General features: G+C 45.3%; 2 protein-coding genes across 5 annotated transcripts; one reads left to right on the top strand and one right to left on the bottom strand.

The window, feature by feature from the left end:
* Positions 1 to 540: 540 nt before the first annotated feature.
* LOC115207629 (lysoplasmalogenase) lies at positions 541 to 3,645 on the top strand. Its single transcript, XM_029774913.1, has 3 exons — positions 541 to 808; positions 988 to 1,231; positions 2,436 to 3,645. Exons 1-3 carry the CDS (start codon positions 758 to 760, stop codon positions 2,888 to 2,890), a joined length of 750 nt encoding a protein of 249 aa, XP_029630773.1. The 5' UTR covers positions 541 to 757; the 3' UTR covers positions 2,891 to 3,645.
* A 736-nt stretch (positions 3,646 to 4,381) lies between these two features.
* On the bottom strand, positions 4,382 to 9,845 carry LOC115207610 (hsp70-binding protein 1). Of its 4 annotated transcripts, none has more exons than XM_029774900.1 (8): positions 9,667 to 9,845; positions 8,888 to 9,018; positions 8,569 to 8,782; positions 6,969 to 7,193; positions 6,570 to 6,725; positions 6,281 to 6,377; positions 6,077 to 6,188; positions 4,382 to 4,856 (listed from the first exon to the last, which is right to left on the bottom strand). In XM_029774900.1, exons 2-8 carry the CDS (start codon positions 9,005 to 9,007, stop codon positions 4,830 to 4,832), a joined length of 951 nt encoding a protein of 316 aa, XP_029630760.1. In that variant the 5' UTR covers positions 9,008 to 9,018; positions 9,667 to 9,845; the 3' UTR covers positions 4,382 to 4,829. The 4 variants fall into 4 exon arrangements, with proteins under 4 accessions (XP_029630760.1, XP_029630734.1, XP_029630752.1 ...); XM_029774874.1 differs by having other exon boundaries at positions 4,382 to 4,829; XM_029774892.1 differs by having other exon boundaries at positions 4,382 to 4,829; positions 6,281 to 6,371.
* Between the last annotated feature and the right edge of the window lie 6,666 nt (positions 9,846 to 16,511).

The raw sequence follows: 16,511 nt of genomic DNA, 5'->3' as shown, positions 1-16,511 counted from the left end.
TCAGAGTCATGTGTCCTACTGAACACAGCCGGGTTCAGGGCTATGTGTCCTACTGAACACAGCCCGGTTCAGAGTCATGTGTCCTACTGAACACAGCCCAGTTCAGAGCCGTGTGTCCTACTGAACACAGCCCAGTTCAGAGTCATGTGTCCTACTGAACACAGCCCAGTTCAGAGCTATGTGTCCTACTGAACACAGCCCGGTTCAGAGTCATGTGTCCTACTGAACACAGCCCGGTTCAGAGTCATGTGTCCTACTGAACACAGCCCGGTTCAGAGTCATGTGTCCTACTGAACACAGCCCAGTTCAGAGCTATGTGTCCTACTGAGCACAGCCGGGTTCAGAGCCGTATGTCCTACTGAACACAGCCCGGTTCAGAGTCATGTCTTAATACATGGCTCTGGCCCAGTTCAACTTCACCCTCAAGTTGATGATGTCACTAATCTGGTCTAGTTGGATGGGCCAAGGGTCACTACTGGCAGAGTTGAACATGAAAACTGAGAGGAGGAGACATTGGGCATTGATTATAACTGAGCAATCTGACAGATAACGTGTCACTGTGACTGGTCCAAAGTTCAATGTCGACCGGCACCAAGAGACAGGGACACACTCAGACAGACTGAACCAGTGAAGGGTGAGAAAGAGAGAGAGAAGTACAGAGGAAAAGAGAAACACATGAAATACTCTGGAAGGAGGCAGGACTGAAGAAAGGAAACAGGTACAGCCCAGATACATACAGGCCTTGGTTCTGAGAGAGATGGACATCCTTGAAACAGCCGCCTATGACCGAAGACAGCGCAGGAACACGGTATGATCGTTACCTCTAATCACACACACACGCATGCACACATAGACACACACACACACACACATTTTTTGGGTTTGTGTTTAAAACCATAATGTAAATCTCTCATATTAACTACCTCCCTTCTTCCTCTCCTCTCCCCTTCCTCTCTCCCTCTCTCTCTCTCTCTCTCTCTCTCTCAGTACTGTGTTCTGTTTCTCTCTCTCTCGCCGTTCTTCCTGGCCATCGCTGTCTACTTCTATCTGTGGATCCCTGACTCCTCCCCCTCCGTCCTCGCTGCGGCTATTAAGGCAGCCCCTGTCATCTCATTGGCTCTCCTGGTGCTGAGCTACAAAGGGGAGAGGAGTCTCCTCGGCGTGGCGGGGGGCCTGATCTTCTCGGCAGGCGGAGACTGTTGCCTCATATGGCCCGAGCTGTTTCTCCATGGTAACGAGAGCTTTTTCTACTGCTACTGATAAAGTCCTGCAGACGCTGCAGACATGGCAGATAGCCTAGAGGTTAGAGAGGGCAAGCCAGAAACTAGAGGGTTGTCGGTTTGAATCTCATGTCTGACTAGATGTCACTGGAGGGTTGTCAGTTTGAATCCCATGTCTGACTAGATGTCACTGGAGGGTGGCAGTTTGAATCCTATGTCTGACTAGATGTCACTGGAGGGTGGCAGTTTGAATCCCATGTCTGACTGGATGTCACTGGAGGGTTTGCAGTTTGAATCCCATGTTTGACGAGATGTCACTGGAGGGTTTGCAGTTTGAATCCCATGTCTGACTGGATGTCACTGGAGGGTTTGCAGTTTGAATCCCATGTCTGACTGGATGTCACTAGAGGGTTGGCAGTTTGAATCCCATGTCTGACTAGATGTCACTGGAGGGTGGCAGTTTGAATCCCATGTCTGACTAGATGTCACTGGAGGGTGGCAGTTTGAATCCCATGTCTGACTGGATGTCACTAGAGGGTTGGCAGTTTGAATCCCATGTCTGACTAGATGTCACTGGAGGGTTGGCAGTTTGAATCCCATGTCTGACTTGATGTCACTGGAGGGTTTGCAGTTTGAATCCCATGTCTGACTAGATGTCACTGGAGGGTTGGCAGATTGAATCCCATGTCTGACTGGATGTCACTGGAGGGTTGGCAGTTTGAATCCCATGTCTGACTTGATGTCACTGGAGGGTGGCAGTTTGAATCCCATGTCTGACTAGATGTCACTGGAGGGTTGGCAGTTTGAATCCCATGTCTGACTAGATGTCACTGGAGGGTGGCAGTTTGAATCCCATGTCTGACTAGATGTCACTGGAGGGTTGTCAGTTTGAATCCCATGTCTCACTTGATGTCACTGGAGGGTTGTCAGTTTGAATCCCATGTCTGACTGGATGTCACTGCAGGGTGGCTGTTGTGTAACTCCACTGGAGTACTCTGACATACTTCAATGACTATTAAACATGTATGGCGCCATCACCTGCCGTTGTGCCCTTGAGCAAGACACAACCCAAAGTTTCTGCACTGCAGATGACCCTCTGCTCCAACCGCTCTGTGTGTGTCTTGTTGGGGCGGATAAAGCAAATAGACAAATCTCTATTTCAGGTGGAATATGGGCAATAAAGTAATGTTGTTCTCTCTCTAATCCTCTCCTCAGGAATGGCCTCCTTCGCCTTGGCCCACCTGATCTACTCCCTCACCTTCCTCTCCACTCGTTACTCCTCCCTCAGCTCCTCCTCTTCCCTGTCCTACTTCTTCTGCCTGCTCCTGTGGCTGCTGGGGGGAGGCGTCTACGCCTACCTCTTCCCTTTCCTGCAGAAGACGCCGGACGCGGCCGTCCTGACTCCCGGCGTCGGGGTGTACGTGGCTCTGATCGTTCTGATGGCTACGCTGGCGGTTCTCACCCGCCGCCCGCTGATCATGCTGGGCAGTTTGATCTTCATGACCTCTGACCTGACGCTGGCGCTGCAGACCTTCAAAGTGACGGAGCCCTTGCAGCACGGCAGGCACATTGTCATGACGACGTACTACCTGGCGCAGCTGCTGATCGCCGTGGGTGACATCAAGGCCGTGGAGGGCGGGGATGAGTTTGCCAAATGGAAGAAATCTTAGTTAAGGGGTTATGTCAGATATGGACCAGGTCCCAATTTTCCACCCTGCTCCCGAAGTGTACAAATAACTGTCCACTTTCTCACATGGATTTCACAATGGTGGAAACTCCCTTCAGCCAATGCTTACTTATACTAATCGCATGCTTTTAAATCAATGACAGGGAGTGTTCAAGTGCACAATCCGGATAAGGGTGGAGAATTGGGACATTGCCATGCAAAGCAAACTTGGGACTACTGCTCTCTGACTAGTCGGCAGCTATAGGAACTTCAGGCTGTCTGTTGAGACTAGACTGTCTGTTGAGACTAGACTGAGAATGAGGCAGAAAGGAGTTAAAGGGAGATTCCACCAAAGAAAATCCTCTTTATTCAACAAAACCTCAGAGTATCAGGACAGTCTGTCCATTTGTTGAGAAAGCTCAGGGATGGGGCTTGGAAACGTAACCACTGCCAAAATTCATAGACAGCTACAGATGCAAGGACTGACATGAGATCAACATGAGTTTTTTTAATAGTCCAGAATAAAGTTAAATTTAGTCAAGAAGAATGATATTTCTATGTCTGTGAAAACAGTCCTACGGTCTTAAAGAAATGATTTGAGATGCACTTCCCTTGTGTTAGTTGTGATTTATCAAACACAATCCGTATAATGGTCTGTTGCTATGAAGAGAATATTCTCAGAAATGAAGTCCCTTAGGAAAAAAGAAAATGTATTTATTCATGATGAAATGGGGCTGAAAAATAAACAATGTTGTGTTACATATTTCATGTTATTTCAGGCGTAAGAACTCTGCAAAAGTCATCCACTACGTTCATAGACAGATAAGACAAAAACATCTCAAAACATTGACAAATGGTGGATATTCTGAATGAAAGACAGTCAATAACAAAGCCAAAGACAAGAAGCCAACAGAAATGATTTATGGGTAGTGAAACTTGATCAAAATGGATTCTAATAAAACATCTGACTAAGGAAGCTGAAAGATGCTAAACGGCTAACTTTATTTTACAGCCTAATTACCTGCTACTTATTCAGTAACATGAAAACTATTTGATGTAGTTTAACAGATGTAAAGTGGTTGTTCCACTGGATATCATAAGGTGAATGCACCAATTTGTAAGTCGCTCTGGATAAGAGCGTCTGCTAAATGACTTAAATGTAAATGTAAACAGTGTAAATTACTTAACATTACCCCAATAACTAGTTGTCACTTGGTAAATAACTTTAACGAATACAAGAGGATGCCAGTTATTGCCAAGTAACGTCACACTAGGCCAGATAAATAAATGGCGACAGGGCTGTAAAATAGCATTATCACTAAATGTTACCTCTGATATTTTATGTATGGAATCAGAGGTTTTGTTGGGCACACCCAGAATCCAAAAGGCTTCTCTAATCTGTTTTCTTCAGCAATGTAACAGCAACACGGGGGAGTACGTCACAAAGCAGGATCAGATAACCTGAAGAAATGTTCAGAAAGGACTTACGGTACTATCGGAAAATAAAATATTGTATCTTTATTCAACCAGGAAAACACCTTTGAAGTTAGAAAGCTCTTTTGCAAGAGGTCAGCAGGAAGTAGTCAGGTGTAGATCCAATACATAATGATACATAGACTGGACATGGTAGAAGTGACTGAACACAAGAGCTATATCTGAAGTTCATCTGCGTCGCCTGGTGACAGTGATTAGTGAAGCACCCTCTGCTCTCTAAAGCCTGCTACACTCTTGGATCCAGACACCCTGTAACATGGGTCTAGATGGACAACGACATCAGCATATTTTCCTCAAGGAGAGTTAAATCCTCCTATGTCTCCTAGCCAATGACGGCACTGCAGGAGAAGTGGAGGACCAGTTGCATTTCAGCGATCCATTCCACTGTCGTCAGGTTGCCGTCCGCAGAAACAAGCAGAACGCAAGCGCTTGCAGAACTCCAACTCTTCCTATAAGGAGGAGACCAGGGGAGAAATCTGTGAAGGAAATAGGACAAGATGCAGCCTAGTGGCAAATAGAGACACACAGGGAGTGACAGAGTGACGGTATTAGAGAGATGGAGAGGAGACATGGGGAGTGACAGAGGGACGGTATTAGAGAGATGGAGAGGAGACACACGGGGAGTGACAGAGAGACGGTATTAGAGAGATGAAGAGGAGACATATGGGGAGTGACAGAGAGACGGTATTAGAGAGATGGAGAGGAGACACATGGGGAGTGACAGAGGGATGGTATTATAGAGATGGAGAGGAGACACATGGGGAGTGACAGAGACGGTATTAGAGAGATGGAGAGGAGACACATGGGGAGTGACGGTATTAGAGAGATGGAGAGGAGACATGGGGAGTGACAGAGGGACGGTATTAGAGAGATGGAGAGGAGACACACGGGGAGTGACAGAGAGACGGTATTAGAGAGATGGAGAGGAGACACATGGGGAGTGACAGAGAGACGGTATTAGAGAGATGGAGAGGAGACACACGGGGAGTGACAGAGGGACGGTATTAGAGAGATGGAGAGGAGACACATGGGGAGTGACAGAGGGACGGTATTAGAGAGATGGAGAGGAGACACACGGGGAGTGACAGAGAGACGGTATTAGAGAGATGGAGAGGAGACACATGGGGAGTGATAGAGGGACGGTATTAAGGCTTCGCTGGCGTCTAGCCGAACAAGTTTGCTGCATCCTCCCTTCAAAAACATTTGCAAGAAAAACGATGAAAAAGCGGCAACAGTACCGTTTGTCCCTCTTGAGATGCCGTAGCCAGTATACACTTCCTCAAAATAGTCAGAACTAAGATAACTCAAGAAATGTCATTACTTTTGACGTTTTAGTCGCGCAATTTTACATCTAGTTAAGATGTTTGGAGCAGTATTTCTAAATGAAAAAATGTGCATGTGAACGAGTGTCTGTCGTTGAATGATAAATACTTAATTTAAGAATCCCTACCGTTGACCAATGACTGACGAAGGGGCGTAGACTTCTGCTACCGAAATTCAGTTCGCCTCGAGAAAAAAGTGCATGAAGAGCCGAACGCTCGGCGAAGACCAAAAACAACACAAAATGTCATAATATATGCACAAACTGTTCCGGATGGGAAACATGCGGACGCCTTTAGAGAGATGGAGAGGTTCATGGGTCACATGGGAAGTGAAAGAAGGAGAAGAGTGGAGAAAAGTGTGTAGGGGTACCAACCTGACACTCCTCTCTCCCCTGCAGATCTTCAGCCCGCTGGTTGAGCATCTCCTCCAGCCCCAAGGTGGGGCTCTGACAGTCCCTCAGACCCAGAGGATTGTCCTCCACCAGGCTACAGACAGAGAGCTTTGTTTTATTGAAGCTCTATTGAGAAGACATTGCAAGTTTCAAGCCATTTCCTCTTTGTGTGTTCACATGTATTACCAGCAGAGGGCGCCGAGCACGTGCTCGTGGAAGGAGGAGTGAGGCATGCGTAGAACGGACACCAGCTGTTGCACCATACCCATGGAGAGAACTGTATCTGAGAGAGAGAGAGACAGTACATTGCCACACAAGGACACATTTCTTTAGTTATGATCCAAATAACCCAGTTCAAATCAGTTCTTAGATCGGGGGGACACAAAGCATGATTCTCTATAGACACAACCAATAACAACACACAGCAGCAAAGAGAGTCTCGCTGTCAGACTGAGTCACTGTTAGTCACACACACCTTTATGCTCTGGGTGGACTGTGAGCAGGTTGAGGAGTAAGAAAGACGACTTGGTCCTCAGTTTCTCGTTGTCAGACTGCATGCCTCTCATCAGCACAGAGAAGCCATCGTGGGACAGGAAGGCCCTAAGACCTACTTCCTGCTCACGTACCAGACCTGATGGAGAGAGAGAAAGCGAGAAAGAGTTACTGTGTGGTACTTCACTGCTGCTCAGATCTAAATTTACTCCTATCAGCAACACTCAGGCCAGTGGAACTTCATTTAGATCTGAGAGGAACAGGCCATATTAGCAATATTGTAAACTTGCCTTTTGCTAGAGTTCTCTCTCATGATTCAGGAATTGTGCAATGGTGGAATGTGTTCCCCATATTGTTTATCTATCCAAGGGGCAACACTTACAGGAGACAGCGTAGAGGGCCTTCACTCGAACGGTGGGGTGGGGATCTGAGTCAGTCAGCTGCAGCAGTTTGGGTAGCGCCCCCTTGCTGAGTAAGTGGCACTGCACTTCGGGCATGTTCTGGGCACAGGAGGCGATGAGCTGGGCACCACGCCACCTCACGCTGCCCTGAGGATGGTTCAAGCACTGCGACATGCACAGGTCCAACCCACCCAGGGTCATCAGGTCTGACACACAGACAGACGAGAGACATTACAATGGACACAGTATTATTATTAATGAATTTTACTTGTCATTCATGTCCATGTTGATCTGTCTTTACTGGAATATCAGTAATATACAGTGCATTAGGAAGATATTCAGACCCCTTCGACTTTTTACACATTGTTACATTACAGCCTTATTCTAAAATGTATTAAAAAATGTTTTTCATCACACACAATACCCCATAATGATAAAGAGAAAACAGGTTTTTAGAAATGTTTGCAAATATATTAAAAATAAACAGAAATACCTTATTTACATAAGTATTCAGACCCTTTGCTATGAGACTCGAAAATGAGCTCAGGTGCATCCTATTTCCATTGATCATCCTTGAGATGTTTCTACAACTTGGAGTCCACCTGTGGTAAATTCAATTGAATGGACATGATTTGGAAAGGCACGCACCTGTCTATATAAAGGTCCCGCAGTTGACAGTGTGTGTCTAAGCAAAAACCAAGCCATGAGGTCGAAGGAATTGTTTGTAGAGTTCCGAGACAGGATTGTGTCGAAGCACAGATCTGGGGAAGTGCACCAAAAAAATGTCTGCAGCATTGAAGGTCCCCGAGAACATCATTCTTAAAATGGAAGAAGTTTGGAACCACCAAGACTCTTCCTAGAGCTGGCCGCCCGGGCCAAACTAAGCAATCATTGTAGAAGGGCCTTGGTCAGGGAGGTGACCAAGAACCCGATGGTCACTCTGACAGAGCTCCAGAGTTCCTCTGTGGAGATGGGAGAACCTGAAAATAGCTGTGCAGCGACGCTCCCCATCCAACCTGACAGAGCTTGAGAGGATCTGCAGAGAAGAATGGGAGAAACTCTCCAAATACATGTGTACCAAGCTTGTAGCGTCATACCCAAGAAGATGTGGTAGTAATCGCTGCCAAAGGTGCTTCAACAAAGTACTGAGTAAAGCATCTGTAGCTCAGTTGGTAGAGCATGGTGTTTGCAACGCCAGGGTTGTGGGTTCGATTTCCACGGGGGACCAGTACGGGGGGGAAAAATGTATGAATTCACTACTGTAAGTCGCTCTGGATAAGAGCGTCTGCTAAATGACTAAAATGTAAATACTTATGTAAATGTAATATTTCTGTTTTTTTGCTTTGTCATTATGGGGTATTGTACATAGCCTTCTTCTAAAATGGATTAAACTAACAAAATGTGAAAAAAGTAAAGGGGTCTGAATACTTTCCGAATGCAGTGTATAAAACTACAGTAACTTAAAGTTTAATTTTATATTGTTTTAACTAGGGTCCATCAAAGACAGTGGAATCTTTCATTTGGGTCACAAGCTGAAATGTAATTTCTTTACATCAGTTCTTGTTGCTTGGCATGTCTCACCTCTGGCATTGTCTAGGTTCTCACACAGCTCTGAGAGAAACTCCAGTGCCCCTTCTGTCTCCCCCTCTTCATCCTCTCCTTCCTCCTCTCCCTCTCTCCCCCTCTCACACCCTCCATCTCTCAGCAGAACACGCATACACTCCTTCATCTGTTCCACCTCACTGTTCTGTCCTTTAGCCACTTCTGCAAGAGCTCCTTTCAACCATTCTTTCCTCTGTAACAAAAGTGACATTAGGGTCAATGTAACAAGTTGTTGTGAGATCTGCTAATCTACACAGTAATGAAGACGACCTGGGAGGTGACTAAGAAGGACCATTACCTCCTCTGACATGGGTTCAGGGAGGGCGGGTCCATCTGCAGCAGAGCCAGCCTCCACAGCCAATCGAAGGACACCCTGGAGGTTTTGGGGATGTCTCCTGTTGCGTTGGTCTTCTGCCATGATGCTCTGTGCTGATGAGAAAAATGGGTGAAATTATTCCAGAACTTGTTTATCAATGTATTAGTCCCCAAATGTGGCACTGAATTGTGGTCAGAAAGCAAAATCAACCTATGCACTTGGTAACGTTTGATGAATTGTTGATTACAATTAGGGTTCCAATCTGCTCTACAAATTCTGACAGATCAGTATTATGCTATAGTCTATTGATAACTTGAATTACTCATTGCAGCTAGATCTCCAGGAAGCAGCTATGGGGCATGTAAAGAGCCGCATGTGGCTTAGGAGCCGCAGGTTCCTGACACATTCCATTCTCAAATGAATTAACTAACCATAGCCCGATTTGGTATTAAAGTGGTTGTAACTAACGTTAGCTAGGTAAGTGATGAAAAATATGAATTTTTATCCCTGATACTAGGCCTAGCTAACAGCGAGCAAGTTGTTGGCCTTGGAAGTTGTCACATAAATATCAAGCACATACAGAATAACGTTAGCTGGGTAGGTTTAGCTATTTTGAGAGCTACAGCAAAGGTCTTGGGTAGACTAGCGTTACAAAGCTAGAAAGAAAGCTGCTACTAGCTGCTGTTAGCACAGTAAACAACATGTCAGGCAGTTTGACGTAGCTGGGCTGCTCTTTTTACTTTGGTGTCTCATATACTTGCCTGTTTGTTCAAAACGCCGACTGTCACAATGTTAAAGTTGGTTCTTATTTCGCTCTCCTTTAATACTGTACAAGAATGATACGGTACTAGAACATTCTAGTTGAGTGGCAAGCTAATTGCTGTGCGTAGAAACATCATGCGTTTCAGAGGCAGCCATTCTTCTTCTTCTGTGGGTTTCATGGCGGACTACAACCCCAAAAGGTGTATTGCCGCCACCAACTGGACGGGTTCAATTCAAATCTAATTTTAATTGCCACATGCGCAGAGTACAACAGTGAAATGCTTACTTACAAGCCCTTAACCAATAATGCAGTTTTAAGAAAATATATTTTTAAAAGTAAGAGATAAGAATAACAAATAATTAAAGAGCAGCAGTAAATAATAATAGCGGGGATATATTCAGGGGGTACCGGTACAGAGTCAATGTGTCAATGTGCGGGAGCACCGGTGTCGAGGTAATTGAGGTAATTATGTACATGTAGGTAGAGTTATTAAAGTGGCTACGCATAGATAATAACAGAGTAGCAGAAGCGTAGTGAGGGGGGGCAGTGATGCAACCGTCAGGATGCTCTCGATGGTGCAGCTGTAAAATCTTTTGAGGATCTGAGGACCCATGTCAAATCTTTTCAGTCTCCTGAGGGGGAATGCCCTCTTCACGACTGTCTTGGTGTGCTTGGACCATGTTAATTTGTTGGTACCTGCTCCACTACAGCCCGGTCGATGAGAATGGGGGCGTGCTCGGTCCTACTTTTCCTGTAGTCCACAATCATCTCCTTTGTCTTGATCACGTTGAGGGAGAGGTTGTGGTCCTTGCACCACACGGTCAGGTCTCTGACGTCTCATCATTGTCGGTGATCAGGCCTACCACTGTTGTGTCATCAGCAAAGTTAATGATGGTTTTGGAATCGTGCCTGGCCGTGCAGTCATGAGTGAACAGGGAGTACAGGAGGCAACTGAGCACGCACCCCTGAGGGGCCCCCATGTTGAGGATCAGCGTGGCGGATGTGTTGTTACCTACCCTTAACACCTGGGGGCGGACCGTCAGGAAGTCCAGGATCCAGTTGCAGAGGGAGGTGTTTAGTCCTAGGGTCCTTAGCTTAGTGATGAGCTTTGGGGGCACTATGGTGTTGAAATCTGAGCTGTAGTCAATGAATAGCGTTCTCACATAGGTGTTTTTTTTGTCCAGGTGGGATAGGGCAGTGTGGAGTGCAATAGAGATTGCATCATCTGTGGAAATGTTGGGGCGGTATGCAAATTGGAGTAGGTATAGGGTTTCTGGGATAATGGTGTTGATGTGAGCCATGACCAGCCTTTCACAACATTTCATGGCAACAGACGTGAGTGCTACGGGTCGGTAGTCATTTAGGCAGGTTACCTTAGTTTTCTTGGGCACAGGGACTATGGTGGTCTGCTTGAAGCATGTTGGTATTACAAGTTGAAAATGTCAGTGAAGACACTTGCCAGTTGGTCAGCGCATGCTCGGAGTACACGTACTGCAATCCGTCTGGTCCAGCGGCCTTGTGAATGTTGACCTGTTTAAAGGTCTAACTCACATCGACTGCGGAGAGCGTGATCACACAGTCGTCCAGAACAGCTGATGCTGTCATGCATGTTTCAGTGTTACTTGCCTCGAAGCGAGCATAGGAGTTATTTAGCTCGTCTGGTAGGCTCGTGTCACTGGGCAGCTCTCGGCTGTGCTTCCCTTTGTAGTCTGTTATAGTTTGCAAGCCCTGCCACATTCGACGGGCGTCGGGGCCGGTGTAGTACGATTCAATCTTATTCCTGTATTGACGCTTTGCTTGTTTTATGGTTCGTTGGAGGGCATGGAGAGTCCCGCTCCTTGAAGCGGCAGCTCTACCCTTTAGCTCACCCTGTAATCCATGTCTTCTGGTTGGGGTATGTACGTACAGTCACTGTGGGGATGACATCCTCGATGCACTTATTGATAAAGCCAGTGACTGATGTGGTGTACTCCTCAATGCCATCGGAAGAATCCCAGAACATATTCCAGTCTGTGCTAGCAAAACAGTCCTGTAGTTTAGCATCTGCTTCATCTGACCACTTTTTTATAAACTGAGTCACTGGTGCTTCCTGCTTTCATTTTTGCTTGTAAGCAGGAATCAGGAGGATAGAGTTATAGTCAGATTTCCAAATGGAGGGCGAGGGAGAAATTTGTACACGTCTCTGTGTGTGGAGTAAAGGTGGTCTCAATTTTTTTTCTCTCTGGTTGCACATTTAACATGCTGATAGAAATTAGGAAAACTGATTTAAGTTTCCCTGCATTAAATTCCCCGGCCACTAGGAGCGCCGCCTCTGGATGAGCATTTTCCTGTTTGCGTATGGCGGAATACATCTCATTGAGTTCGGTTTTAGTGCCAGCCTTGGTCTGTGGTGGTATGTAGACAGCTACGAAAAATACAGATGAAAACTCTCTAGGTAGATAGTGTAGTCTACAGCTTATCATGAGATACTCTACCTCAGGTGAGCAAAACCTTGAGACTTCCTTTGATATCGTGCACCAGCTATTGTTTACAAATATGCATAGGCCCCCGGCCGTGTCTTACCAGAGACTGCTGTTCTGTCCTGCCGATAGAGTGTATAACCCACCAGCTGTATGTCATTAATGTCGTCATTCAGCCACGACTCGGTGAAACATAAGATATTACAGTTTTTAATGTCCCGTTGGTAGGATATACGTGCTTTCAGTTCGTCCCATTTATTTTCCAGCAATTGAACGTTAGCTAGCAGAACGGAAGGCAAGGGCAGATTAGCCACTCATCGCCTGATCCTCACAAGGTATCCTGATCTCTTTCCGCGAAACCTACGTTTCCTTTTCCAGCGAATCACGGGGATCTGGGCCTTGTCGGGTGTCCGTAGTATATCCCTCGTGTACGACTCATTGAAGAAGAACTCCTCGTTCAATTTGAGGTGAGTAATCCCAGTCCTGATGTCCAGAAGCTCTTTTCGGTCATAAGAGAAGGTAGCAGCAACATTATGTACAAAACAAGTTACGAACAATGCAAAAAAACTAACAGAAGAGCATGGCTGGTCAATTCAGAGCCGATAAGACATTAGCCCTCCCCTTGTAACCAAAACAAGTTAAAAAGAAAATCCATGTGATAGGGAAACTAACTTAATCCACCCAAATAAAAATAGGACATTGACAAAACAAAGCTCCCACTTCTTCCTTCTTTCAATTCTCCATATCTCCTTTCTCAGGATCTAGGGCATGAGAGGGTGGTACGGCCTGTGACAATATTCCATGTCACTCCTTCGCCGAGAAATCTTTCAGCCCCAGGAACCGCTCCGCCACTTCCACAATGATTTATATTTTCCTGGACCTTCTCTCCCCCTTGGCAGTGCCATTAATTACCATAGCTATAAAGCCCACAAAGTCCACCATCTTAAGTCCAGTGCTTCTCTCTTGTTACTGGGCAAGTGGGCATGAATTTAATACATACCCAACCTTCCAGTATGTCGTAACGAACTAACTTACAAAACTCAGTTTTGGATGAAACTGACCTTACCTTTATTATCCTATTTACACTTTGGAGTAAATTTTGACAGTAGAATTCATGTTTCTAACTCATATCGATGCCACATAGGCCATTTAAAACCAGAGAAGTTGGTTCAAAGGGGCAGTTGACCCTTAAAACCACCACAGGTCAGAGATCAAAGAGTACAAACCAAAGATTTGGAGTTGAGTTAGAAAATATTGATAAAATTAGTTTGCAAGTGGCACCTGTCAGACTAAAGGGGCAGAGGGACCTGAGACCTTACGATGTTTGAGGGAATACACACACACACACACACAGAGACACACACACACACACACACACACACACACACACACACACACACACACACACACACACCTGATGATGTGTGAGGACAAAATGAAGGATGATTCAGAACCTGTCTGATGGAGAGGAGATGAGATTAGAGGACAGGAGAGGTTTAAAATGCTGGATCTTAGAGTTGTCAGACCCTAGGGGGGTGGGAAATTTAAAAAGAGGACTTTCCCCATCTTGTGTTTTGAGATTCAGAGAGATTACGGGTACAGTAGGACAGAGATATGAACACATCCGGATTGGAGGTTGTTTTGAAACACTGAAATATCCGGAACTTTTGACATTTCTGTAGCATTGCTTTTATTATTAAAGATGATTAAAGATGAGAATATGCATCCCAAATGGCATCCTACCTAGTGCCCTACTTTTGACTAGGGCCCCACTGCATAGGGAATAGGGTGCCATAGTGTGCCACTCAATGATTAGCAATTAGATGAGGAATGCAATATTAATGTAACCTGGTGGATTTAAGCATTAAATAACTATTCCTGTAGTCGCCACCTTTATTATGCAAGAGGTGAGGTCCCCGGGAGTAAACTAAAAACACACAGGTTCTTTAAATATGAGGCAGAGCATGGGAATTAACAGGCCAGGTGTAATACCAAAATAGATTTTATTCACAGAATAGGACCAATGGAAAGCTTAGACTATGACATCATCTTCAGCGCCTAGCGCTCTGTGGGGAGTCTGACGACCAGAGAATCAGAGTTATATCAGCATCATCATCACCATCATCGTCATCATCATCATCATCAACCAGTAATCAATAATCAAGGTATCACATCTAAGTTCTGTTTTACTCTCGACACAATACATACCAGAGGAGGCTGGTGGGAGGAGCTAATGGCTGGAATAAAATAAATGGAACGGAATCAAACATGTGGTTTCCATATGTTTAATGTGTTTGATACTGTTCAATTTATTCCATTCCAGCCATTACAATGAGCCCATCCTCCTGTAGCTCCTCCCACCAGCCTCCTCTGATACCAACAACCCAGGAGGGTATGCCAATGGAGACGGCACTCGCCAGAGAATGTTTACTCACGATTAAACTCAATTAAATGAAATGTATTTGTCACATGCTTCGTAAACAACAGGTGTAGACTAGGAGTTAAATGTTTCCTTATGGGCCCTTCCCAACAATGCAGAGAGACAAAAGCTATATAATAGAAATATTTTTAAATAATAAAACAAGGAATAAATCCACAATGAGTAACGATAACTTGGCTATATACACGGGGTACCAGTACCGAATCGATGTGCAGAGTGCGAGGAAATTGAGGTAGATATGTACTTAGGGATAAATTGACTAGGCAACAGGATAGACAATAAACAGTAACAGCAGCATCATATATGATTATGGGTAGCTATAATTATATAGCTACCCAGACTAACTATTTAGCAGTCTTATGGCTTGGGGTTAAAGTTATTCAGGGTCCTGTTGGTTCCAGACTTGGTTCATCGATATCGCTTGCCATGCGACAGCAGAGAGAACAGTCTACTACTTGGGTGGCTGGAGTCTTAGACAATTTTTAGAGCCTTCCTCTGACATCGCCTGGTATAGAGGTCCTGGAAGTTTAGGGAGCTCGGCCCTAGTGATGTACTGGGGGCATACGTACTACCCTCTGTAGCGCTTTGTGGTCGGATGCCATGCAGTTGCCATACCAAGCGGTAACGCAGCCAGTCAAGACGTTTTTAATGGTGGCGCTATATAACTTTTGTGGATTTGAGGGCCCATGACGAATCTTTTCAGTCCCCTGCAGGGGAAGAGGCATTGTCGTGCCTAGTTCACAACTGTGTTGGTGTGTGTGGACAATGATAATTCCTTAGTGATGTGGACACCGAGGAACTTGACTCTCTTGACCTACTCCACTATAGCCCCGTCGATGTGAATGGGGTGTGCTCGGCCCTCAGTTTGTAGTCCATGATCAACTCCTTTGTCTTGTTGAGGGAGAGGTTGTTGTCCTGGCACCACACTGCCAGGTCTCTGACCTCCTCCCTGTAGGCTGTCTCATTGTCGTGGGTGATGTCTGCAAAGTTAATGATGTTGTTGGAGTTGTGCGTGGTCACGCATTCGTTGGTGAATAGGGAGTACAGCACAACGCATCACCGGGGCAAACTACCTGCCCTCCAGATCACCTACAACACCCAATGTGTGTTGCGTCTCACCCGATTTGATAAGTTTGAAGTGTCGTGTGTGTCTCTTAGGACCAGGGCACCCATCAAGGGGGTAATATCTGGCGTCTCGTGGGAAGTCGATGTTGAAGAGATTAAAAATATTCCTGGAGTGATTTATGCACATCCGATGAATTGTGTGGTGAATGAAGAAAAAGTTAAGAGTCTATCAATTATTTTGTTTTTGATATGGAGTCTCTCCCTACTCAAGTTCAATTAGGGTATATTAACTACAGAGTCAGAGAATTTATCCCAAGATCAATGCAGTGTGATCATTGTAAAGATTTTGGTAATTTTTCAAGTGTTTGCAGAAGGGAGAAGCCGAGATGTCCAAGTTGTGGAAAAGATCATATAATGTGTTATAAAAGTGATGAAAATGTGACATGTTTAGTTATGGTAATTAATGGCACTGCCAAGGTGGAGAGAAGGTCCAGGAATATATAAATCATTGTGGATGCAGTGGAGCGGTTCCTGGGGCTGAAAGATTTCTTATCGAATGAGTTACATGGAATATTGTCACAAGCCGTACCACCCTCTCATGACCTAGAGCCCGAGAAAGGAGATATGGAGAATTGAATGCAGGAAGAATTGGGAGTTTTGTTTTGTCAATGTACTATTTATATTTGGGTGGATTAAGTTAGTTTCCCTATCACGTATGGATTTTCTTTTTACCTTGCTTTGGTTTCAACCCATCCAGACGGTGGCAGCAATACACCTTTTGGGGTTGTAGTCCGCCATATAACCCACAGACGAAGAAGAAGAAGAAGAAGAAGAAGAAGAAGAAGAAGAAGAAGAAGAAGAAGAAGAAGAAGAAGAAGA

This window comes from Salmo trutta, chromosome 1, assembly GCF_901001165.1.
Source record: "Salmo trutta chromosome 1, fSalTru1.1, whole genome shotgun sequence".
In the NCBI taxonomy this organism is placed as follows: Eukaryota; Metazoa; Chordata; class Actinopteri; order Salmoniformes; family Salmonidae; genus Salmo; species Salmo trutta.
Note: the sequence above shows the minus strand (reverse complement) of the source record. Positions and strands in the feature narration are given on the sequence as shown.